General features: G+C 40.2%; 1 protein-coding gene across 1 annotated transcript; it reads left to right on the top strand.

Annotated features, from left to right (window-relative positions):
- Positions 1-6,832: 6,832 nt before the first annotated feature.
- On the top strand, positions 6,833-27,505 carry Tex28 (testis expressed 28). Its single transcript, XM_032889533.1, has 4 exons — positions 6,833-6,844; positions 10,108-10,832; positions 26,172-26,307; positions 27,149-27,505. Exons 1-4 carry the CDS (start codon positions 6,833-6,835, stop codon positions 27,503-27,505), a joined length of 1,230 nt encoding a protein of 409 aa, XP_032745424.1.
- Positions 27,506-27,554: the final 49 nt, after the last annotated feature.

The raw sequence follows: 27,554 nt of genomic DNA, 5'->3' as shown, positions 1-27,554 counted from the left end.
CCCCTGTTTTTAGTTTTTAATGGTAATCTAGATACTTTATTTTTAAGAAAAAGTTAAACAAAAAGTTAAACAAAACCTAAAATTTAACTTTATTTTTCCTTCTATACAGTAGGTCACAAGAGTTTTTAAGGTAATAAAATATGTAAATAATTTTTATGGCATGTGGGCTTGAGCATTGCTTAGAAAGGTCTTTTCTATTCAAAGATTGTAAAAATGTTTATTATATACTTTTAACTTTTCTTGAGTTAACTATTTTTTTTTTTGGTTCTTTTTTTCGGAGCTGGGGACCGAACCCAGGGCCTTGCGCTTCCTAGGTAAGCGCTCTACCACTGAGCTAAATCCCCAGCCCCTTGAGTTAACTATTTAATTATTTTATTTTATGTGTATGGGTGTTTTGCCTGCATCTATGTGTATGCTCCACATCCATGCCTGGTGCCTGAGGGCATCAGAAGTAGGCTTCAGATCCCCAGAAAGTGGAGTTACAGATGGTTGCAGGTCACCATATGGGTGTTGGGAATTAAACTCAGGTTCTCTGTAAGAGCAACACATGCTTTTAACTGCTAAGCATGCCTTGAGCCATTTTAAATGTACTTTTAGTATTTAATAGTTGTACTTCTTATGTTTAGTTCTTTATTCTGTCTGGAGTCTCATACTATACATAAAGTAGCACTATACTCTTTGAGTAGCCTAAGAATCTAATTTAGTATCCCCTCACCCCAAAAGTTCACAGATACTTTGCATTTTCTCTTCTAAACTTTGAAGTCAGTTAATTTGAGACTCACAAGATACTCTCAATTGGATTTTTTGTTCATTTGATTGGCTTTTTTTTTTTTTGAGATAGGGTTTCACTGTGTGATCCAGGCTGACCTTGAATTCTTGCTGCTGTCTCCCAAGTGATGGGATTGCAAGCATGTGCCCCCATACACGGCACTGTTTGATTTTTAACTGTCATTTAATGGAATGATACATATCTGGACATTTATAATATTAATTAATCTCCCTAAGATAATGATATATAGCTATTAATAATCGCATCTTATTAACATCTTACTTTATATTTTCTTTTCTTTTTTTTGTGGTGATGGAGATCAAATCTTAGTCCTCACAAATCCCAGGTAAGCCCTCTCTCTATTCCTGAGATACACTCCCAGTTCTTAAAAAAAATCATTAGTGTTTATGCATGTGTGTATGTAGGACAACTTTGTGGAGTTGGATCTCTTCCACGTTTTTGCGGGTTTTGTGGATTGAACTCAGGTCTCTAGGCTTGCATAACAGGTACCTTTACCCACTTTGTCATCTTGCTGGCTTTTCTTGTAGATTTATTTGTTTCGTTTTGTTGGTTTTGCTTTGGCTTTTTTAAAAGAACACATGGTATCAGTAGCCTAGGCTGGCCTGAAACTGGAGATCCTCATGTCTGAGCTCTCCAAGTTCTAGAGTTACATATAGATATGCCACTAGGCTATGTTTTCTTGTTTAAATTTGTAAATATACTTTATTATTAATTAACATGTATGGAATATGTGTGTGCATGCATGTCTGTGCATGCATGCACAAATACAGAAGTATATAATTCCATTGTGCATTTGTGGGTGTTTAAGAGGACAACTTTTAGTAGTTCTTTCTTTCACTATAAGTTCTTAGGATCCATTTCAGGTCATCGGGCTTCGAAGCAAGAGATTTTTTTTTTTTATCCACGAAGGCTTTTTTGCCAACCCTTCTCCTGATTTTGTTTTGTTTTTATTTTCCTTCCTAAATATTTATTTTATGTGCATTGTTATTTTGCCTGCAAGTATGTCTGTATGAGGATGTCAGATCCCCTGGAGTTATAAACAGTTGTGAGCTGCTGTGTGGGTCCTAGAAATTGAACTCAGGTCCTCTGGAACAGCAGCCAGGGCTCTTATTCATTGAGCCATCTTTTTCTTTTTGCTTTTAAATAACAAAAGCAGGGTCATTTTATTAACAGACAGTATTATTCAAGGAAAAGGAAGTAGGCCAAAGTAAAGAAAGGTTAATTCTTTTTTCAATTTTTTGATTTGTGTTTTGTTATTTTGTTTGTTTACATTTAGATTGAACCTTTCTTCTGTTGATTTGAGACAGGGTCTATGTGGCCCAGGGGAGCCTCAAGTTGACTGAGGCTGAGGTTGAGCTCCTCTAGCTCTTCCTTTTTTGGAGGTGCTGAGGTTAAAGACCTATGCACCTCCATTACCTTATTTTAAGCAGTGCTGTGGAATCTTACCCAGGACTTTTGGTGTGTTAGATGGGCCCTCTGAGCAATATCCTTAGCATTTTTTTTAGTAATTTGTGTGTGTCAGGGGTGGGGAGGCTGTGAGTGTTCGAGTATTAATACACAGAGTCAAAGGATAACTTAGTGGAAATCAGTTATTTTCTTTTACCATGTAGATTCCAGGAGTGGAGCTCAGGTCATCTGGCTTAGTGGCAAGCATTGTTATCCTAGGAGCTGTCTCACTAGCCTGTCTTTTTTTTTTTTTTTTTTTTTTTTTTATTAACTTGAATATTTCTTATATACATTTCGAGTGTTATTCCCTTTCCCTGGTTTCCGGGCAAACATCCTTCCCCCCCTTCCTTATGGGTGTTCCCCTCCCCACCCTCCCCCATTGCTGCCCTAGCCTGTCTTTTTTTTAAATATAAATTTATTTTATTTGTTATTATTGTGTGCATGTCACTGTGTACCCCTAGATTCCTGGGCTTAGACTACTGAGTGACTGAGACTACGTGTGTGTATCCCATGTCTGGCTTCTTTCTTTCTTCTGACTAAGCAAGTTCCATTTTTGTGTCTTAATTATTTGGAATTTATGTATGTAGTTTCTGTTCTTCTAGTGGTTAGTAGTTACTTTTGATTTTGCATGTGTGTGTGTCTTGTAGTGTGTGTGGTGTATATACATATATGTGCGGGTATGTGCACTAGTGCACACGTGGCAGAGGCCAGAGGAGGTTGTCAAGTTTCCTGTTCTAGTAACTCTCCATCTTATTCCTTTGATACTTGACCTTTCACTGAACCTACACTGGTGGCCAGTAAGCCCAAGCAATCTTCATGTTTCCACTCTCCTATAGCACTGGGATTACGGGGGTGGGGGGTTATTTGTTTTGAGTCATGGTTTCTTTGTATTGCCTTGGTTGTCCTGGTACTTGCTCTATACATCAGATTTGCCTCAAACTCACAGTGATCCATCTGCCTCTGCCTTTCAAGTGCTGGAATTAAAGGCATGTGCCACCACTGCCTGGCTCATTCTCTTTTTACATAGGTACCATGGTCTGAAATCAGGTCCTCATGCTTCTGTCGTTATCCATGGAGTCATCTCTCGAGTTCCTTACTTTTAACCTTTTACACCAACATATTTTGCCTTCGATTTTGATTTTAATTTTTTCAATTTTGATTTTATATTGTGTCTATAAAATTCCCCCCAGAATAAGTTATAAGCAAAATTTTATTTTCCCTGAAAATTTATTTAGTTCCTTCACTTGCCAAAGTATACATAAACATAATTTAAGCCTAAGTCAACAAAGTTTTCTGTAAATGTCCAGATAGCATTTTAGGTAGTTATGGTATTTGCTGAAATGCCTTTGCTCTGCCTTTGTAACTTCAAAGGTGCCTTAGATGGTGGGGAAGTTAATGTGGCCCTAGACAAATACCTTTTCTTTCCTTTGTTTCTTTTTCTTCTTTTGTTTTGTTTTGTTTGGGACAGGGTTTCTCTGTGCCCTGGTTGTCCTTGCTGTTTCAATCTCATAATTTTTGTATGTTCTGATTGGTTCCACTTTTTTAAAATCTCTTTTTAAAAATGTACTTTCTAAAAGCTATTTTCTCATATATTACATCCTGACTGCAGTTTCCCCTCCCTACCCCAAGTCTCTCCTCTGTACCTCCCCTCTCCCCCAACATCCACTCTTCTTGCCACCTTGCCTCCCCTCAGAAAAGAGCAGGCCTCTCAGGGACACAAACCAAGCACAGCGTAACAAGCTACATTAAGACCAGGCACATCAAGACTGATGAGGTAACCCAGTAGAAGGAAAAGGGTCCCATAAGCAAAGAGTTAGAGACAACCCCTACTTCCATTGTTAGGAATTCAGCTCTTTAAAAGATATAAATGTAAGCCTGGAATGGTGGCATATATAGGAGGCAGAGGCAGGCAGGCAGATCTTTGTAAATTCTTAAAGGCAAGCCTGCTCTACACAGAGAATTCCATAGCTTCACAGAAAGATTCTGTCTCAAAAAGAAAAGGCATTAATGTTTGCATGCCATTCAAAACCAAGTAGTGGACCTACATGGTAGATTTTGACAATTCTTGGTGCCACAGCTAAGTATTTCTACTAAACTTATTACCAAAAAATCTTAGCAACTTTATTTTTTAAAAAGCTTTTTATTGGTTCTCTGTGAATTTCACATTTCACTCGTCTCCCTGTCCCCTTGTACCTACCCTCTATCTTTGCAGCTCCCCCTCCCAAAGAAAAAATCTTGTGGAAATTATAGTCTGTTCCAGTGTGTCCTACAGTATACACTTTAGTCCATACATTTTTACTTGCAATGAGTCGTGGGAATGTTTTGAGGCCCCTGGCTTCTGCTACACTATCAGTACTAGATCCTCACCTAGACTCCTCTTCGATATCTGTTGTTGCCCTGTGTCAGAGATCCTGTAGTTTTTTGATCTGTAGCACCAGCCCCTTCATACACTCGAGCAGTTCATCAATGGAGTAGATGTTGGTGTGAGCCGGCCCAAAGCCCTGGATATGGGCTTGGGTAGTAGCCGAGATGGTCAGCTGGCGAGCTCTCCTGTAACCACACCACTGGGGTAGGTTCTCCAGCACTGTCCTGACTAGCTCATCCAATGCCACAGTGGGCAAGGGGCACCAATCCTTCTGCTCTTATGCCCTCGGGGCTGACTCATCTGTGCCCACGCTATCAGAATCAGCTGTACTATGTTATCCACGTGAAGTTCCTGCAGCAAGCAAGGGGCTGGGTCAGTTCTCCCACTCTCAGACTCTCAGAGTTAACTCACCTCATCCATCCCTCCCCTCTGCAACCAGGACCAACTCTACTTTGTTGTTCAGGTGAGGCAAGTTTATGTTTTCAATTAAAGGAAGATATAACTTAACATAAAAACATTATCAACATCCAGGTTCTAACTACCCGCTGTCCACTCTCCAGAATCAAACATTTTCCACACTTTTGCTGTTTTGCTTGGCATTTGCCTCCAGTTATCTAAACAATTTAATTATGGAATCCTATTTAATTATGATTTTGTATTTTAGGAACTGTTGGTCGATTTCTTATAGGAAAGATGATGATGTAGCTCTTTCACCTATCTCTTCTCTAGCTGTCACATACTTCATGTTTGGCCTTCCTTCTTACCCAGCGCACACTGATGATTTCAAGTGCATCATTTTTTTTCGGGTTTACACTATCAAATTCTCAAATCCAAGGGAATACTAGTCACAAATGAATAATTAGTGTAACTTCTTTTCCTTCCTTATCTAACATTTTATTTTCTCTGGAGTCAACATTTGTACTCCCTCGAATTCAGCAGTTCTACCAAGTGTCCATGTAAAAATCTCCTACCTATGTGTTCAAAGATGTCTAGTATTCTAGTCACTTGATTCCCAGTAGCTCTTAGAAAGAACTTTGTGTTTATATGTGTGCATTTGCCCATATTTGCATGTATTCAGGCCAGGAGTAGATGTCAGGTTATCTTTCTCTATCTCTACCTTAAATTTTTTTTACAAATTTTATTTAACATTTATTTTATGTAAATTTGTGTTTTGCCTGCATGTATGTATATGCACCATATGCATGCCTAATACAAGAAGGCTGAAGAAGACATCAGATCCCCTTGAACTAGAGTTACAGATATTTGTAAGCTACCATGTGTGTGCTAGGAACCAAACTGATCTTGTGAAAAAGCAACAAGTACTCTTAACCATTGATGAATCTCTCGCTCTAGCCCCTCCAGCATTTCCTTCCTTCCTCCCCCTTCACGGAACCTGGAACTCACCAATTAAGCTAGGTCGGATGGCTATTAAGCCACTGGGATCCTCCTGTTTCTACCCCCAGCACTGGGGATCCAGCATCAGGCCCTCAATTTACCCACTGAGCCATTTCCTTATTCCCAAAGGAACCTTTTTTTTTTTTTTCTCTCCCAGCAGTCAGGAGCACAGGCTCCTTTTTTATTATCTGGAAAATAGAAAATTATATTTTCCTCTCTCTTTCCTCCTTCCTCTCTTCACTCCTCCATCTAGCACCCTGCTTTCTAAGTCAATCTGGAGAAAGATTGTAGAGGAAGTAAACTATTTGAGTTCTTTCATGTCTGAAAATGTTTACCTGTGCATTGGAATATAAGCAGCAAGTTTTACCTCATATGAAGCCCTGGGTCAATCCCTTGCATGTAAAAGTATAGGAAAGAAATTAGAGGTGGGGGAGACAATAGAAAAGAAGGCAACAGAAAAGCAAAAGGGAGAGGAGAAAAGGAAGGAAAGGGGAAAAAGTCCCTATCTTAGAAAATGACTTTAGTATAACATTCTAGGTTGGAAATCATTTATCCTTCAAGCCTCAAAGGCATTACTTCAGCCTTTGAAGTCTGACGACATTCTGAATTCCAATTCCTTGAATCTAACTCAATTTATTTTTCTCCAACAGTATATCTCTTCTGGTATTGAGGATACTATTCTTGATTTTTTTTTTTGGTTCTTTTTTTTCGGGCTGGGGACCAACCCAGGGGCCTTATACTTCCTAGGCAAGCGCTCTGCCACTGAGCTAAATCCCCAACCCCCTATTCTTGATTTTATTGATGCTATTAAGAAGTCAGATTGCAGTCTAAAAGTCATGGTTTTAAAGGTAATATGTTTCCCTTCTCTGGTTTTAATACCTTGTCTCTTGATACAGATCTATTTCTGAGTTTGTTTGTTTTATTCTACCTGAGATTTATTAAGCTTCTTAATGTGTTGATTTGTGACTTCTGTTAGTTATAAAAAGTTCTTTTCAGGGTTGGGGATTTAGCTCAGTGGTAGAGCGCTTGCCTAGGAAGCGCAAGGCCCTGGGTTCGGTCCCCAGCTCCGAAAAAAAGAAAAAAAAAGTTCTTTTCAAATATTTATTCTATCTTCTCACACTGGTATAGTGAAAAGATTTTTGTTATATTTCCTCATTCTGTCTTCTGTATCTGTTTAAAGTTTCTATTTCTTTACAGTTCTGTGCAGGATTCCTGATACCTTTCTTTTCCAGGTCTATTTTACTATTTATCAGTTTTCTCTAGTCATATAAAATCTGCTATTAAATCCATCTATTAAACATTTAAAACATTTTTTAAAATTGCAGAATCTAGCATAAGCACACAAAGGTCCAGAAAACATAAATATATATCTTAAGAAAAGGAGAAGGGGAGGGTCTCTGTGATGGGGGACTGGGAAGAGGGGTATAGTGTTTGGAATGTAAATAAATAAATAAATAAATATTTTAAAATGAAGCATTCATCAGATACTATTTCTTTTTCTTTAAAAAAATAATTTAATTTTTTTTTACTTATTCCCTTTTAGATCCTGCTCACTGCCTCCCTCCAGGTGACCCCTCCCACAATCCTTCCCCCTCCCCCTCTGGGCAGGTAGGGGCCCCCTGGGAATCCCCTGGCACTTCAAGTCTCTGCAAAGCTAGGTGCTTCCTCTCCCACTGAGGTCAGACAAGGCAGCCCAGTTAGAAGAACATATCCCACATATAGTCAACAGCTTTTGGGATAGCCCAGTTCCAGTTGTTCAGAACCCACATGAAGACCAAGCTGCACATCTGCTGCATATGTGCAGGGAGGCCTAGGTCCAGCCTGTGCATGCTCTTTGGTTGGTGATTCAGACTCTGAGAGACCCAAGGGTCCAGGTTAGTTGACTCTGTTGGTCTTCCTGTGGAGTTTCTATCCGCTTCCGGGCCTTTAATCCTTCCTCCTATTCTTCCGTAAGAGTCCCCAAGCTCCATCCACTGTTTGGCTGTGGGTGTCTGTATCTGTCTGAGTCAGCTGCTGGGTGGAGCCTCTCAGAGGACAATATACTACTGTCTGCAAGCATAACAGTATATCATTAATAGTGTCATGGATTGGTGCTTGCCCATGGGATGGGTCTCAATTTGAAGCAGTTATAGGTTAGCCATTCACTCAGTCTGTGATCTTTGTCCCTACATTTCTTGTAGAGGGGACAGAATTTGTGTCAGAATTTGTGGGTGAGTTGGTGTCTCTATTGCTCCACTGGGGTCTGGCTACAGGAGGTGGCCTCTTCAGGTTCCATATGGCCAATGAAGTGAGCCGCAGTTAAGATCATCCCCATTGATTCTTGGGTGCCTCCCTTATCTCAGGTCTGTGTCTCATCCTGGAGATGCCTCCTACCTCCACACCCCTGTCAGTTGCAGATTTCCATTCATTTTCATGGACATTGAGTCATTTTCCTGTCCTTCCCCACACTTGATTCTGAATCCCCCATTCCCTCCCCCCCCCCCCTTCCTTTCCCAGTTCCTTGCTCCATCTACTTCTTATGATTATTTTATTTCCCCTTCTAAGTGAGAGTCAGGCTTCCTCTCTTGGGACTACGTTCTTGTTTAGCTTCTCTAGGTCTGTGGAGTGTAGCATGGGTATCCTGTACTTTATGGCTAATATCCACATATTAGTGAGTACATACCATGCATGTCCTTTTGGTTCTGGGTTACCTCACTTGGGATGATATTTTCTAATTCCATCCATTTGCCTGCAAAAATCCAATTGTCTTTGTTTTTAATAGCTGAATAACATTCCATTGTGTAGATGTACCACATTTTATTTATCTATTATTCAGTTGAGGGACATCTAGGTTGTTTCAAGTTTCTGGCTATTACAAATAAAGCTGCTATGAACATAGTTGAACAAGTCTTTGTGGGATGTTGGAATGTCTTTGGGGTATATGCCCAGGAGTGGTATAGGTGGGTCTTGACATAGAATTATTCTGTTTTCTGAGAAAGCACCAAATTGATTTTCAAAGTATCTGTACAAGTTTGCACTCCCACCAACAATGGTGTAGTGTTCCTCTTTCTCCACATCCTTGACAGCATCTGCTGTCACCTGAGTTTTTGATCTTAGCCATTCTGACTGGTATGAGGTGGAATCTCAGGGTTGTTTTGATTTGCATTTCCCTGATGACTATGGATGTTGAGTATTTCTTTAGGTATTTTCAGCCATTCTTTGTCCTGTGTCTGCTTCAGCTAAATGTTCCTTCATGAGTCTGCCTTAGCTTTTCACCTGTGTCCACTTCAGAAAAACACTCCTTCATATGTTTGCCCCAGCAAAACACCATTCAACACAACCAACTTTCCAAAGAACCCTCAAGTTTCTACTTCATTTATGCTGCTCATTACTAGGTTTTTGCTTTTATAGTTTGTCACCTATGTAGACATTCCTATGTAAGATTGCTTAGTTTTGCATGGTCTTAAAATTTATCGAAACAGAACCAGATACCATGTGAAGTCTTCTGTTTGGTTTCTTTGGTTCACCAATATGCTTGTCATATTCCTTCATATACCTCAATATTGTGGTTCATTTCCTTTGTTGTATAGCAGTACATTACCTTCATCTGACTCTCTACCTACCTTGTCTCATTAATGCTCAGTAAATAACAAGTGGGGCAAATGATTAAACCTGTTAGCATAGAAATTTCTCTACCTATGTCTCCTTCTACCTCTCCTCCTATCTCCCAGAAATAGTAATACAGAAAGCCATATGGATTAATGGGAATAAGTGTACTGCTACTTTATAACAGCTCCTAATAAATGAGAGACATAATTGGTAATTCTTGGAATAGATACTAGGAAGAGAGGTTCAAGGGCAGGTAAGGCTGATGTAGACATCAGTTTATACCCATCTAAGATTTGTAGTAGGGTACCAGCAAGGAGTAGGTTTTGAAAAGGAGGGAGTGATGGCCCAGAAAATGAACCCCACCTCCCCATAGTCTGCATTGGGCCCATTGTGAATACACAAATCACGTACACAATACTGTCAATGTACACGTATATTTTTCTGAAGTGACTCCATACATGTTCAAATCTTCTACTTGATGCTCACAGAGCACTTGTGTATGTTTTCTTATTTCCCAATGCAGGTGGAAAGTACCAAGAGCTCAAGTGCAATCCTCCCCCGCAACGTGCCCTCCTACAGGTCTCTGTCTTCCTCCCATGAGGATTGCCTTAGCAGTCACACTAGCTTCTCGGATGGCGAGCTTGCCCGGAATGTGAGGGAAGGTGTCAAACACCAAATCTTCTACCTCTCAGAGCAGCTGAGAGTGGAGAAGGCCAGTAGGGATGAAAATACCATGAGCTACCTCAAACTGATATCCAAAGCTGACCAGCACCAGGCCCCACACATCCGGAAGGCCTTTGAAAGGGTGAACCAGCGCACCTCTGCCACTATTGCTCACATAGAACGAAAACTCTATCAGTGTCATCAGCAGCTGAAGGAGTTGGAAGAGGGCTGCAGTCCCACAAGCTTAGTGCTGAATGTGGACAGTGGGATGGACAGCCATAAGCAGCCAGGTGGGAAGATTTTATATTCCAAGTTGTCCAAGCCAGGTGGGGAAGATAGCCTGCCCATCAACGTTGCTAGGTCCTCTACTCTAGAGAGTCACTTGCCAGGCATGCAGCAGAGGAAATTTTCAGACAAAAAGTATGTGGCCCAGCAACAAAAACTACTTTTGCAGAAGATGAAAGAAGAACTGACTGAAGCCAAGAAGGTTCATGCTAGCCTTCAGCTCTCCCATCAAAACCTCAAGGAAAGTCATATGATTGATGTGCGGAGGATACTGGAGTCACTCCAGGAAAAGAAAACCAGGTAAGGAAAGCCCCCTTTACATTTTGGTTCCCAAAATAAGAAGCAGTCAAGAGATAATTTGAGATTCACCAATGAAGGGTTGGGAAAGTGCCAGGGAGAGAGTCAGGGTGAGGACAGATGAAAAGAGCAGGTATGTGCTCTTCTTTGGTGACTTACCTACAATGGAATGAATGGTTCTTTTCTTGCTACCCCATGCTTTGTCCCTTGCTGGTTAAATTAGGGTGACTCTGGTGCAGTGGGGTAACAACAGAGGCATCCAGGTGCAGTGAGAGCCTAGCAAACCATTAGTATTAGAGAGGCAATGTTCCCTATGTCCCATTTCCTGGGGAAGTTTGTTGGGACTCAAGTCTGAACTGAAGTATGTTAAGCACTGGATGTATTGGAAATTCAGTTCAATAGTGACTTCCTTTTGTGGATGGTTTTCTTCAGTATTTTTCTCTAAGGCAAAACAGATCCACCAATGTAAAAAGAAGCAAGCCAGGAATTTGCTATGTAGTGATTTCAAGGCCAGTTTTCAATACACAGTGAGTTCCTGTCTCAAAATAACAAACAACAAAATATATAAATATAATCCCTCAATGGACCCATTGCACTCGTATTGAGCTCCTTCTTTGGTATCTCACCAACCTTGTGTACCTTGCTCTGTCACATGTCATTATCACCACAGGCAACCATTAATACAAATCCTCTTAACAGCCTAGCAAGAGAGGGAAGGACTTGAAGTCAAATTATGGGTCCAAGCTGAGAGTCTATGTTCTGCTCAAAATGGCCTTCTAGAAAGCTCTCTGTAGATAGCTCTTGGCTCTGTAGTTGCTCTCTTGAGATAGCTCTCTCTACTTGACACAGATCTCTTGATAGAAAAAAAATTCTAAAAGCTCCCAGGATAGCGAATGAATTTTCCAATCAAAGTCAGAAAGCTACTATAAAAATTATTGGATTTTCCAACCAAATCAGAAATCCTGTTAGAAAAATTCTAAAAATAATTCTTGGGTTTTCCGATCAAAATCAGAAAGCTAGAAAACATTCTAAAAGCTATGTTTGTTCTCTAAACAGCCTTCTCTGGATAGCTGCTAGAAAGCATTCTAAAGGAGTTGTGTTAGATTTCTAATTAATTCTTGGGATTTCTAAAACAAGGCAGAAATCTTGTTAGAAAAAATCCTAAGAGCTATGAAAAATTCTGAAAGAACCGTGTTAGCTCTCCATGGATTTTCCAACCAAAATCAGCCATCCTGTTAGAAAAAACTCTTAAAGAGCTATATTTGCTCTTTAGTGATCTTCAGACAGTTCAGCTCTCACTAGAAAAGAATTCTAAAGAACTTCGATAGCTCTCTGCTAGCTCATCTCGAGGGGACCAAAAGCCCAGTCTTTTATTTACATATCAGCACAGGCATTACCCCAGGTTTCCTTTTGATTATCCCATGAATCAGCATTCCATGACCCTAGCCCCTTGACTCTTAGAAAGAGAGCAAGTACAAGCACAGACAATAAGATAGCTAGGTGGGATCTTGCCCTATGATCATCACTCCTTAAATCTTTTTCTTGGTATCTTTCTGACAAGCTGGTTCATAGTACAGTTGCCTCTATTTTTCTAAGTCTGAATAGCCACTCATATAATTCATATTGCATCCTTATATATTGCAGAGTTGAGAAATTATATATTTTTGAACCTATGTTTTTAGAGTTCTTTCCCACAGCCTTGAGGGCTGTCCTGAAGGTCTCAGCATTTACCATTTTGCTGAGACATTAGCCAAACCCTCACCTCTCGGACTCATGCTGTTTCTGTTATCTTGGAGTCATTAACCTTGACAGAGAGGACATTCCTCGAAGGAGGAACATAAAATTATGTATATTTTCATACGAACAAGTCTTATACATACTGTTACCATCAACGCTTGTGGAGGTCCATGCTCTGCTGGCTCTGCATGGTTCCTGGAGTGGGAACCATGTCATTCCATTCCTTTCATGGCTGAGCAGGACTTGGCTGTCTTATTCAGAAAGTCCTTGACTATGCCTATAGTCTTAAAGCATTTTTTCTACCCTCTTCTTTTATAATTTCAGCATTTCAGGTCTTACATTATTTTTTTAAAGAGTTGCTTATTTATTATATGAGTACACTGTAGCTGTTTTCAGACACACCAGAAGAGGGCATCAGATCCCATTACAGATGGTTGTGAGCCACCATGTGGTTGCTGGGACTTGAACTCAGAACCTCTGGAAGAACAGTCAGTGCTCTTAACCACTGAGCATTCTCTCCAGCCCTTACGTTATGTTTTATTGGTCTATTTGAGATTGATATTTTTTAATTAGGTAAGAGAAAGGAACGAAGTTTCATTATTCTAGTGTTCACAGCACACTTTGTTGAAGGGGCTCTTTTTCTCTAAAATTTGCATTTTTGTCAAAAAATCAGATGTCTATAACTGTTGTACATTCATCCTGTTCTCATTGGTTGGGATATTCAACTATGGCAGGGGACTACATCGATCAATGATTCAAGGTGCTTAACAACCTGAGTTTGATCCTGTAGGTGGAAAAATACTGACACATTATTCTGACCTCCACATGCATTAGAGTGTGCATGCCCACACATACACATGTAAAAACAATTCCCAAATGTAAATGGTTCATTTTAATCTGTTCTGTGTATTTATTGCTAAAAATTAAATAACAAGATTGCCTTTATTACAAATTTCTGCAAACTAGATAATCCAAAGATTTATTCCAATTATTTTCTAAACCAAACTACCCCACATTCTATTTACATTCTTTCTTTATCCCAGACTTGAGGCTTCTAAAGCTCATAGCATACTTTAGACTCATTCTTGCTTCTTTGGGTCAAATTAAAATTAAGTCATTCACATGCATTCAAACTTCACACATTCTTATAAAGGTTAACAAGTTTAGAGGAGATGCTCCAGCACCAGGAAAACTTTAATCTTAAAAAAACGAAAAACAACTTTTGGTTGTGAGCTTAGCCTTTAAAGGCTGAACCATCTCTTCAGGCCTCAGTGGGAGGGGATGCAATTGGTCTTGCGAAGGCTTGATGTCTCAGAGAAGGGGAATGCTAGAGGGGTGAGGTGGGAGTAGGTGGGTAGGGAGCACCCTCTTAGAGGTGAAAGGAAGGGGAGATGGTGGGGGCACTGGTAAAGGGGGAACCAGGAAGAGGGGGACAATATTTGAAATGTAAATAAATAAAATAATTAATAAAAATAAAAAAGAAAGAAAAAAGCTTTCACATTTGCTGCATTGAATTATTAGCAGTAAGGACAGTGTACAATTTAAATGGACTATTTTAGTTCACTGTTCTCTCTATACTTGTTTCCATTAAGACTTCTTAGTTTCTTCTCAATCCAAATAACTCTTTCTTCCTTGCTACAGGATCTCTCTGCATCAACAATAATGGGTGGATCCTTCTGGGTAAAGCACTTTGAACCTCCCCTAAGTTTTTTTCACTTCTGCTCTTTACTGGTCTGTTCTCAATCCTACAATGGCAACAATGTACTAACTGCTTGGCATTGGAGTTGGTGGTCAGCTTTTTCAAGACACTTGCTAATATTTCTTCTGGTTGTGGGACTTATGAATCGTTCTTCTTCATGAGGAGTTTCTGGGTCCATAACTGGGTCAAATATCTCTGATGGCTCCTCCATGGCAATGGGCAGAATCCTCAGCTATCACATTCATTCTTTATGAACTGTCTGGCTTCCTTATCTTGGAGTGCTTCCAAGATGTGTTACTTTTTCTCATGAAGAGCTTATTTTGGCTCACAGTTGGAGGGTAAAGGTAATCGTTTTAGAAAACTCATGGCAGAAGGAGCTTAAGGACACCCACAGTCAGGAGCAAAGAATGATAAATGCTCATACTTAGTTCTCTTTCTCCTTTTAAAAGATTTTTAATTAAATTTATTTATTTATTTATTTATTTGGGCACATGTGGAAGTCACAGAAAAACTTTCAGGAGTCAGTTCTCTCCTTCCACTATGTGGAATTGAACTCAGGTGGTCAGGCTTAGCAGCAATTCCCTTTACCAGCAGAGCCATTGTACCCCTATTTTATTTCTAAAGGATATCTTTGCTAGACTTAGCATTCTGGGTTAGAATTTATTTCTTTTAACTACTATGCATATGGAAAGCTATCCATTCTGGCTTCTCTTGTGTGTTGAAAAGGCTGTGTTAATCCTAACAAATGAGAGTAAATACCATCGACCCAAAGTTTTGGTCAAACTAAACAAGCTTTATTTTTTGTCAGACAGGGATACTTTCCTGAAGTGAGGTCTGAGAGAATAGCATTGAAACATAGAGAATATGGGGTTTATATAAGAGGCTCTCTCTCTCTCTCTCTCTCTCTCACACACACACACACACACACACACACACACACACACACACACACACACACACACACACACAACCTGCAAGGTTAGGGAGGTTTCTAAGGATTTTTGTTTGTATAGGAACTTTTCATGACATCTGAATATTATTTGGCAGAACATCTTATCAGAGTGGAGGTCAGGGTATGGTTAGAGTATATTGTGTGAAACATGTTAAATTCCAGAAAGTGGGTCAAGACATGGCCAAACTTGAGTTTTGCAGAAAACAGGAATGACCTTATTTTGACCTTGTAATAAGATGGCTTCTAGTCTTTTTTTTTTTTTTCTTTCATTTTGTTTGGAGCTGGGGACCGAACCCAGGGCCTTGAGCTTTCTAGGCAAGCGCTCTACCACTGAGCTAAATCCCCAACCCCGGCTTCTAGTCTTAAGATGGAGCCAGGCTGGTCCATTAGCTGCTGCTGTTTTTGATGGTGGTGTTTTGAATATTATCAGTTTTATTTTCCTATGGCTCTTTTTTGGAATTTATAGGGTTTGTTTTGTGACAGGTTTTCTTTGTGTAGGTCTGGCTAACCTTGAACTTGCTCCGTTTTGCTGTTCCTTGGTTTTGCTGTGATGATGCAGTATGTAATTTTACTCTCTTTCAACGATGCTTCTTAAATGTTGTTCTTTCTCTGAGTCCTGTTTTATTCTTTTTTTTTTATTAACTTGAGTATTTCTTATGTACATTTGAGTGTTATTCCCTTTCCGGCCTCCGCAAACATCCTTCCCTCCCCTTCCTTATGGGTGTTCCTCCCCACCCTCCCCCATTGCCGCCCTCCCCCCCCCCAACAGTCTAGTTCATGGGGTTCAGTCTTAGCAGGACCCAGGGCTTCCTTCCACTGGTGCTCTTACTAGGATATTCATTGCTACCTATGAGGTCAGAGTCCAGGGTCAGTCCATGTATAGTCTTTTTGTAGGTAGTGGCTTAGTCCCTGGAAGCTCTGGTTGCTTGGCATTGTTGTACATATGGGGTCTCAAGCCCCTTCAAGCTCTTCCAGTTCTTTCTCTGATTCCTTCAATGGGGTCCTATTCTCAGTTCAGTGGTTTGCTGCTGGCATTAACCTCTGTATTTGCTGTATTCTGGCTGTGTCTCTCAGGATCATCTACATCTGGCTCCTGTCTGTCTGCCTTCTTTGCTTCATCCATCTTGTCTAATGGGTGGCTGTATATGTATGGGCCACATGGGGCAGGCTCTGAATGGGTGTCCCTTCAGTCTCTGTTTTAATCTTTGCCTCTCTCTTCCCTGCCAAGGATATTCTTTGTTCCCCTTTTTAAAGAAGGAGTGAAGCATTCACATTTTGATCATCCGTCTTGAGTTTCATTTGTTCTAGGCATCTAGGGGTAATTCAAGCATTTGGGCTAATAGCCACTTTATCAATGAGTGCATACCATGTATGTCTTTCTGTGATTGGGTTAGCTCACTCAGGATGATATTTCCAGTTCAACCATTTGCCTCATTTAATTTCATAAAGTCGTTGTTTTTGATAGCTGAGTAGTATTCCATTGTGTAGATGTACCACATTTTCTGTATCCATTCCCTCCGTTGAAGGCATCTGGGTTCTTTCCAGCTTCTGGCTATTATAAATAAGGCTGCGATGAACATTGTGGAGCATGTGTCTTTTTTTATATGTTGGGCATCTTTTGGTATATGCCCAAGAGAGGTATAGCTGGATCCTCAGGCAGTTCAATGTCAATTTTCTGAGGAACCTCCAGACTGATTTCCAGAATGGTTGTACCATCTGCAACCCCACCAACAATGGAGGAGTGTTCCTCTTTCTCCGTATCCTCGCCAGCATCTGCTGTCACCTGAGTTTTTTTATTTATTAACTTGAATATTTCTTATATACATTTCCTGAGTGTTATTCCCTTTCCCGGTTTCCGCAAACATCCCTCCCCTCCCCCCTTCCTTATGGGTGTTCCCTCCCCACCTCCCCCATTGCCGCCTCCCCCAACAGTCTAGTTCACTGGGGTTCAGTCTTAGCAGGACCCAGGGCTTCCCCTTCCACTGGTGCTCTTACCAGGATATTCATTGCTACCTGTGAGGTCAGAGTCCAGGGTCAGTCCATGTATAGTCTTTAGGTAGTGGCTTAGTCCCTGGAAGCTCTGGTTGCTTGGCATTGTTGTACATATGGGGTCTCAAGCCCTTCAAGCTCTTCCAGTTCTTCCTCTGATTCCAGGAAAACACAATCAAACAGTTGAAGGAATTAAAAATGGAAATAGAAGCAATCAAGAAAGAACACATGGAAATAACCCTGGATATAGAAAACCAAAAGAAGAGACAAGGAGCTGTAGATACAAGCTTCACCAACAGAATACAAGAGATGGAAGAGAATCTCAGGAGCAGAAGATTCCATAGAAATCATTGACTCAACTGTCAAAGATAATGTAAAGCGGAAAAGCTACTGGTCCAAAACATACAGGAAATCCAGGACTCAATGAGAAGATCAAACCTAAGGATAATAGGTATAGAAGAGAGTGAAGACTCCCAGCTCAAAGGACCAGTACATATCTTCAACAAAATCATACAAGAAAACTTCCCTAACCTAAAAAAAGAGATACCCATAGGCATACAAGAAGCCTACAGAACTCCAAATAGATTGGACCAGAAAAGAAACACCTCCCGTCACATAATAGTCAAAACACCAAACGTACAAAATAAAGAAAAGAATATTAAAAGCAGTAAGGGAAAAAGGTCAAGTAACATATAAAAGCACACCTATCAGATTCACACCAGACTTTTCGCCAGAGACTATGAAAGCCAGAAGATCCTGGACAGATGTCATACAGACCCTAAGAGAACACAAATTCCAGCCCAGGCTACTGTATCCTGCAAAACTCTCAATTAACATAGATGGAGAAACCAAGATATTCCATGACAAAACCAAATTTACACAATATCTTTCTACAAATCCAGCACTACAAAGGATAATAAATGGTAAAGCCCAACATAAGGAGGCAAGCTATACCCTAGAAGAGGCAAGAAACTAATCGTCTTGGCAACAAAACAAAGAGAAGAATAGCACAAACATAACCTCACATCCAAATATGAATATAACAGGAAGCAATAATCACTATTCCTTAATATCTCTCAACATCAATGGCCTCAACTCCCCAATAAAAAGACATAGATTAACAAACTGGATGCGCCAACGAGGACCCTGCATTCTGCTGCCTACAGGAAACACACCTCAGAGACAAAGACAGACACTACCTCAGAGTGAAAGGCTGGGAAACAACTTTCCAAGCAAATGGTCAGAAGAAGCAAGCTGAGTAGCCATTCTAATATCAAATAAAATCAATTTTCAACTAAAAGTCATCAAAAAAGATAAGAAGGACACTTTATATTCATCAAAGGAAAAATCCACCAAGATGAACTCTCAATCCTAAATATCTATGCCCCAAATACAAGGGCACCTACATACGTAAAAGAAACCTTACTAAAGCTCAAAACACACATTGCACCTCACACAATAATAGTAGGAGATTTCAACACCCCACTCTCATCAATGGACAGATCATGGAAACAGAAATTAAACAGAGACGTAGACAGACTAAGAGAAGTCATGAGCCAAATGGACTTAACGGATATTTATAGAACGTTCTACCCTAAAGCAAAAGGATATACCTTCTTCTCAGCTCCTCATGGTACTTTCTCCAAAATTGACCATATAATTGGTCAAAAAACGGGCCTCAACAGGCACAGAAAGATAGAAATAATCCCATGCGTACTATCGGACCACCACGCCTAAAGCTGGTCTTCAATAACAATAAGGGAAGAATGCCCACATATACGTGGAAATTGAACAATGCTCTACTCAATGATAACCTGGTCAAGGAAGAAATAAAGAAAGAAATTAAAAACTTTTTAGAATTTAATGAAAATGAAGGTACAACATACCCAAACTTATGGGACACAATGAAAGCTGTGCTAAGAGGAAAACTCATAGCGCTGAGTGCCTGCAGAAAGAAACAGGAAAGAGCATATGTCAGCAGCTTGACAGCACACCTAAAAGCTCTAGAACAAAAAGAAGCAAATACACCCAGGAGGAGTAGAAGGCAGGAAATAATCAAACTCAGAGCTGAAATCAACCAAGTAGAAACAAAAAGGACCATAGAAAGAATCAACAGAACCAAAAGTTGGTACTTTGAGAAAATCAACAAGATAGATAAACCCCTAGCCAGACTAACGAGAGGACACAGAGAGTGTGACCAAATTAACAAAATCAGAAATGAAAAGGGAGACATAACTACAGATTCAGAGGAAATTCAAAAATCATCAGATCTTACTATAAAAGCCTATATTCAACAAAACTTGAAAATCTGCAGAAATGGACAATTTCCTAGACAGATACCAGGTACCGAAGTTAAATCAGGAACAGATAAACCAGTTAAACAACCCCATAACTCCTAAGGAAATAGAAGTAGTCATTAAAGGTCTCCCAACCAAAAAGAGCCCAGGTCCAGACGGGTTTAGTGCAGAATTCTATCAGACCTTCATAGAAGACCTCATACCAATATTATCCAAACTATTCCACAAAATTGAAACAGATGGAGCACTACCAACTCCTTCTATGAAGCCACAATTACTCTTATACCTAAACCACACAAAGACCCAACAAAGAAAGAGAACTTCAGACCAATTTCCCTTATGAACATCGAATACAAAAATACTCAACAAAATTCTGGCAAACCTAATCCAAGAGCACATCAAAACAATCATCCACCATGATCAAGTAGGTTTCATCCCAGGCATGCAGGGATGGTTTAATATACGGAAACCATCAACGTGATCCATTATATAAACAAACTGAAAGAACAAAACCACATGATCATTTCATTAGATGCTGAGAAAGCATTTGACAAAATTCAACACTCCTTCATGATAAAAAGTCCTGAAAGAATAGGAATTCAAGGCCCATACCTAAACATAGTAAAAAGCCATATACAGCAAACAAGTAGCTAACATTAAACTAAATGGAGAGAAACTTGAAGTAATCCCACTAAAATCAGGGACTAGACAAGGCTGCCCACTTTCTCCCTACTTATTCAATATAGTTCTTGAAGTTCTAGCCAGAGCAATCAGACAACAAAAGGAGGTCAAGGGATACAGATCGGAAAAGAAGAAGTCAAATATCACTATTTGCAGATGATATGATAGTATATTTAAGTGATCCCAAAAGTTCCACCAGAGAACTACTAAAGCTGATAAACAACTTCAGCAAAGTGGCTGGGTATAAAATTAACTCAAATAAATCAGTAGCCTTCCTCACAAAAAGAGAAACAAGCCGAGAAAGAAATTAGGGAAACGACACCTTCATAATAGACCCAAATAATATAGTACCTCGTGTGACTTTAACCAAGCAAGTAAAAGATTTGTACAACAAGAACTTCAAGACTCTGAAGAAAGAAATTGAAGAAGACCTCAGAAGATGGAAAGATCTCCCATGCTTCATGGATTGGCAGGATTAATATAGTAAAATGGCCATTTTACCAAAAAGCGATCTACAGATTCAATGCAATCCCCATCAAAATACCAATCCAATTCTTCAAAGAGTTAGATGAACAATTTGCAAATTCATCTGAATAACAAAAACCCAGGATAGCTAAAACTATCCTCAACAATAAAAGGACTTCAGGGGGAATCACTATCCCTGAACTCAAGCAGTATTACAGAGCAATAGTGATAAAAACTGCATGGTATTGGTACAGAGACAGACAGATAGACCAATGGAACAGAATTGAAGACCCAGAAATGAACCCACACACCTATGGTCACTTGATTTTGACAAAGGAGCCAAAACCATCCAATGGAAAAAGATAGCATTTTCAGCAAATGGTGCTGGTTCAACTGAAGGTCAACATGTAGAAGAATGCAGATCGATCCATGCTTATCACCCTGTACAAAGCTTAAGTCCAAGTGGATCAAGGACCTCCACATCAAACCAGACACACTCAAACTAATAGAAGAAAAACTAGGGAAGCATCTGGAACACATGGGCACTGGAAAAAATTTCCTGAACAAAACGCCAATGGCTTATGCTCTAAGATCAAGAATCGACAAATGGGATCTCATAAAACTACAAAGCTTCTGTAAGGCAAAGGACACTGTGGTTAGGACAAAACGGCAACCAACAGATTGGGAAAAAGATCTTTACCAATCCTACAACAGATAGAGGCCTTATATCCAAAATATACAAAGAACTCAAAAAGTTAGACCAAGAGGGAAACAAATAACCCTATTAAAAAATGGGGTTCAGAGCTAAACAAAGAATTCACAGCTGAGGAATGCCGAATGGCTGAGAAACACCTAAAGAAATCTTCAACATCTTTAGTCATAAGGGAAATGCACATCAAAACAACCCTGAGATTTCACCTCACACCAGTGAGAATGGCTAAGATCAAAAACTCAGGTGACAGCAGATGCTGGCGAGGATGGGAGAAAGAGGAACACCCTCCATTGTTGGTGGGATTGCAGACTGGTACAACCATTCTGAAATCAGTCTGAGGTTCCTCAGAAAATTGGACATTGAACTGCCTGAGGATCCAGCTATACCTCTCTTGGGCATATACCCAAAAGATGCCCCAACATATAAAAAAAAGACACGTGCTCCACAATGTTCATCGCAGCCTTATTTATACAGCCAGAAGCTGGAAAGAACCCAGATGCCCTTCAACAGAGGAATGGATACAGAAAATGTGGTACATCTACACAATGGAATACTACTCAGCTATCAAAAACAAATTACTTTTATGAAATTCAGAGGCAAATGGTTGAACTGGAAAATATCATCCTGAGTGAGCTAACCCAATCACAGAAAGACATACATGGTATGCACTCATTGATAAGGGCTATTAGCCCAAATGCTTGAATTACCCTAGATGCCTAGAACAAATGAAACTCAAGACGGATGATCAAAATGAGAATGCTTCACTCCTTCTTTAAAAGGGGAACAAGAATATCCTTGGCAGGGAAGAGAGAGGCAAAGATTAAAACAGAGACTGAAGGGACACCCATTCAGAGCCTGCCCCACATGTGGCCCATACATATACAGCCACCTAATTAGACAAGATGGATGAAGCAAAGAAGTGCAGACAGACAGGAGCCAGATATAGATCGATCCTGAGAGACACAGCCAGAATACAGCAAATACAGAGGCGAATGCCAGCAGCAAACCACTGAACTGAGAACGGGACCCCCCGTTGAAGGAATCAGAGAAAGAACTGAAGAGCTTGAAGGGGCTTGAGACCCCCATGTACAACAATGCCAAGCAACCAGAGCTTCCAGGACTAAGCCACTACCTAAAGACTATACATGGACTGACCCTGGACTCTGACCTCATAGGTGGTAGCAATGAATATCCTAGTAAGAGCACCAGTGAAGGGGAAGCCCTGGGTCCTCCTAAGACTGAACCCCCAGTGAACTAGACTGTTGGGGGAGGGGCGGCAATGGGGAGGTGGGGAGGAACACCATAAGGAAGGGGGGAGGAAGGATGTTTGCCCGAAACCGGAAAGGAATAACACTCGAAATGTACATAAGAAATATTCAAGTTAATAAAAAAAAAAGAAAAAAAAATAAAAACTTTCTCTTAACACTTATGATTACTACTGGATTCTTGCCCATTACATTGGTTCGCCATCTGTTGTTGTAAAAATATAAAAGTAAAAAAGTATGGTTGTCTTTTATCCCGCTAGGTCCTGCACTGCGGTGCCCCAAGATATCTGCTGGATATCTTGGCGGAAACACCTCCCACTCCACCGCGGCCCAGTGTCTCCAGCTGCCGCATACTTTCCTACACTCAAACCCTCACATAAAAGAACACACAACACAATAATCTTAGATCCAATTGATAAGATATAATTGCCCACTTAAACATCCAAAGCCTGGTACCATCCATCCCTTAGGAACATTAATAACAACCTGTAAATACACAGAGCAGAATCTTAACGTCAGCCTCCATCGTCCCTGCCATGGCTTCTCTCTCTCTCTCACCTCACCCTTTAAAGTACAAATTGAGTCAATGGCTTGTCAAATCAGTTGCTAGAAATATTCTATCTTAGGTTGAAATGATCTCAAAACCAGTCCTGAACTATTTTCTCCAAACCTTCCCATTTGTTTTTTTTTAAATATATTTTCTTATTTCTTAGAAAATTTCATGTATCATAATTATATTCATTTCTTAGTATTTTCCAATATCTACCTAGATGCAATCACTCCCCAAATGATCTTATCATTTTCTTCAACAACTTCTTCCTTCTTCTCCTCCTCCTCCTCTTCTTTTTTAAAGAAGACTATCTTAAAGCACCCATCTTAGTCCTCAGGCTCTTACAATCTTTCTGCCACCTCTTCCACCATGTTCCCTGAGTCTTAAGTGTAGGAGTTGTATTGCAGATATATTGGTTGGGGACAGGCACCCACAATCAGTGACCTCTGCATTTTGACCAATTGTGATTTTTCTCTATGATCCATATCTACTTTAAAAAGTAGCTTCATTAGTAAGGGATGAGAGCTAGATTTTATTTTTTAAATTTTATGTGTTTTGCTGTTTTGTCTGCATGAGTTTTTGTGCATCATGTTTGTGCAGTCTTCAGAGAGGGGTCCTGGCTTTGGAGTTACAGACAGTTGTGAGCTACCATATGGGTTCTGGGAATTGATCCTAGGTCCTTAAGAAGAGCAGTAAGAATAGAATCTCTGACCATGGGGTAACAACAGCAATATTTGCTTTCTAAGCCTGTTACGCTCATTAGAGATTTGTTTACTTGTTTTGAGATAGTTCTCATTATGTAGCCCAGACTGTCTTCTAATTTATTATCTTCTTGTCTTGGTCTCTTGAGTATTGGAATCAGAGGTGTGTGATACCACATGGGGTTTTTGGGTGGGATATTAGGCAAACAGTGTCTTTCATATAACTCTCATCCCACATGCATTACTGGATTCTATCAGTCCCCAGACAGACTTCTGATGAGGTGTTTCCATCCATCCTCATGACTCCCTGGCCACTCACTCCACCTCAGTTTTCAATTTTCCAGCTTCCATTCTGCTCTTACCCTATAATCACCTACCTCAAGTTCCTGATTAGTGTTCTTACTCTATCAGCACTAACTCCATTGCCTGTTTCACTATCCAATTATATTTGATGCCTGTTGCCATTATACCTTCTTCAAACACTTTCTAATCTGGACTCTAGTTGAGTCAACTATCATGGAAATTCTCTTGTTTTACATGCCCCCCTTTTTATTTTAATCCCCATGGCTTTACTTTGTATCTTGGCTTGGGGTGACACAGTAACTACCATGTCTGTTCTACATGACCCCTTCTGTATCTAGCTCTCAGTCTTGGACTTCAGTTCCAAGGTGAAAGCCATTGGATTGTAATTGAAGATGATAATAGCCACTTCACAGAAAATGTGCCAACACTACCTTTGAAAAAAATTACTTATTTTAGTAGAGTAAAAACTTGTTTTGTTTTGCTTTGTTTTGTTTGTCATTCTAGAGATTGAATCCAGGGCCTGTCATGCTAGAGTGTGACTCTCCTCCCTGACCTTTGTGGCAACCCTGCCTTTCTAAATGCTTCATGGAGGAGTCACCAATACTAACTCAGGTCAGACCTGCTTCTGCTCTGCCTGGAATAGGAAGATCAGGGAGTCCTCTGTGGTAGCTTGGCTTCTACTCTCTGATTTATCATTCATGGGGTTTATAGGAAAGACTTCAAAATTTTTTTCTGTTGTAAATCAAATTTTAACACTTGCCACACACTCTCTTCAAATATTTTATTTAAAGAAATAAAACTTCAAAAGATTCAGTTGTGCAGGTGTTTGTCTAGTATGTGCAAGGCTCTGGATTTCAAACTCAGTAAAACACACACACACACACACACACACACACACACGCACACGCACACGCACACGCACACGCACATGCACCTGCATGCATTCACAGAGATTCATAGACACTCTCTTGGTACCTCTTACTCCAGCCCCTTTGTCTGACCTCATTACCCTCATTGGGGTGTTAATCTTTTCTATATATGTTATAATACTTTTCTTATCTATGTTTGTATATATAATTTTGCTTATATTTTTCAACATCTGTGTTGAGATTTAATTTACATTTCATGAAATGCACCATTTTAATTGTATTTCCATGATTTTAATTAAATTTATGAGTTGTGATACCATTAATACAACCCAATGTTTGCTTTATTTAAATAACTTTATTGAGTTACAGTTCACATCCAATTCATTTTACTCATTTAAAGAATACAGTTCAGCTTGGTCTAGTGGCACATGCTTGCAAACCTAGAACTCAGGAGGCAGAAGCAGGAGGATCACAAGTACAAAGCTAGCTTGGGCTATAGGGTGAGATTCTATCTCCCCACCAAAACATACAATTTTAGTGGGGTCTTAGTATCTTCAGAGTTAATCTACTATCTAATCTTACATTTTTATCATTCCTGAAACAATAAACCCTTCTAGCAGTCATTTCTTATCACCCCTGATTCCCAGTTCCTGGCACCCACTCATATGAATTTTGTTTATGGATTGCGTAGAAATGGAACTTTATACAATGTGGACTTTTGTCACTCTCCATGCTTTATAGTAAAGATTCATTTATAGAGTAACTACTTCATCCTCAACACTGCTCCTGGGAGCATTTGGGGGATTTGATAACATATACAAACAGATAGCTTAAACTGTCATTTCTATATTTTCTAATCTATTGCATAATTGGTAAAATAGTTAGTTGACAATAATTGTAAATAAGATCTATTAGTGTAAGTATTCCCAGGCAGAGGTCAAGGATCTGAGGATCCACCCCTCCTTTGACAGAATTCTAGATATATGTGTGTGTGTGTGTGTGTGTGTGTGTGTGTGTGTGTGTGTGTGTGTGTTGTTAGTAAATCCAGCTTCAGGGTACTCACTGCCAATGAGCTCTGAGTAAGGGTACAGAGGGAGTGTTAATTTCTCTCTTGCATCCTAGACAATCACTGATGGAAGAACATGTGAATGATCACTTGCAGAGATACCTGGATGAGATTTGCCACCTCAAACAGCATCTGGCATGCACTGAAGAGAAAATGGCCTATTTGTCCTATGAAAGAGCCAAGGAAATATGGGTGAGGGTGTTCGGGGAGAAAGGACTAGTGAGAAGAATGTGGGGATGAATAGATCTATTTGGATGCACCCAAGCCAAGGCAAAAGAAGATACATCTGTGTCTGGCCTGATGGTACAATAGTATCCTGTACCTTTGCCAGCAGTGTCCACCCTGCACGCCAGTGTGAGCTCCATTCCTTACCATGCAGCCAAGGTGCTTTGGAGGCTTAGGACAGTGGTTTTCATCTTGTAGGGGCAATCACTGAGCCATACCCTGGATTCTGTGACCTATAAATCAGGGGTGAGGTTTGACAAGCCCAAGGGATGCTGGGGTATTTGCATGACTAGTAGAGAGAGTCTTTGGGAATCTTTTCTTGGAGTCTAGCTTCTTGCCCCTCAGTCCTTTCCACAACCATAGCTGCTTCCTATTCTTGTCCCTGGTTAGACCTTTTCCACCTAGGTCCTCAGTATTAGCAGTAGATAATTCTCACCAGGACCCATCAGCCCAGCATTCCACAGCAACTGTCTGTCTCTGCTGTGCATACCCAAGAGAGTCTACCCATCTCTCCTAAAAGATTCAATTTATCAGGTATAATAGCACATGCCTTTAATCCCAGGACATGAGAGATCCCAGATATCTGTGAGTTTGGGAACAGCCTGGTCTATCTGACAAGTTTCAGGCCAGCTGGAATTATAGAGTGAGATCTTGCCTCAAATAAATAAGTAAATAAACAAGGAAGAAAAAAGAGAAAAACATCTTAACAGTACTTCTTGTACACCCGTAAGCAAATAATTGCTAGATAAGCACATTTATGTCTGACTTCTGGTGAGTATATGTGTGTGTATGTATGTGTTCCCTACAGGATGTAATGGAGACTTTCAAGAACAGAATAACAAAGCTAGAAACTCTACAGCAAGCTACCCAACTGGAGATGATGGCCAGCCTCAGAACCCGCCCCAAGGACTTTTTCTTCAGATTCATAAGCCTGCTTCTCACTCTGACCACTATCCTCTTGGTCGTGGTCTCTACATTGTGTTCTTGCCCTTTGCCCTTGCTCAACTCACGCCTGCGCATCTTCATTGTATTTATGATCATTGGGCTTGGGACCTTGGCCTGGCAGAAGCGGCATGTCATCTCTATTATTGACTGGCAGGCCTGGGTCCCCTTTAAGTGGAGATCAGACTTAAAGGATGCTAAACCTCCATTAGCTAGACACTGAGGGCTAAGAAGTGCCATTCGCCTGAATTTCTTCCTTCCTTTAAGTTGTT

Source organism: Rattus rattus, chromosome X, assembly GCF_011064425.1.
Source record: "Rattus rattus isolate New Zealand chromosome X, Rrattus_CSIRO_v1, whole genome shotgun sequence".
NCBI classification, from domain to species: domain Eukaryota; kingdom Metazoa; phylum Chordata; class Mammalia; order Rodentia; family Muridae; genus Rattus; species Rattus rattus.
This window is presented reverse-complemented; position numbering and strand designations above follow the sequence as displayed.

Excerpts from the sequence above, each read along its gene's own strand:
- Tex28 (XM_032889533.1), top strand. Across the intron at positions 10,833-26,171 it reads CTCCAGGAAAAGAAAACCAG|ACAATCACTGATGGAAGAAC; the intron begins GTAAGGAAAGCC and ends CTTGCATCCTAG. Across the intron at positions 26,308-27,148 it reads AAAGAGCCAAGGAAATATGG|GATGTAATGGAGACTTTCAA; the intron begins GTGAGGGTGTTC and ends TGTTCCCTACAG.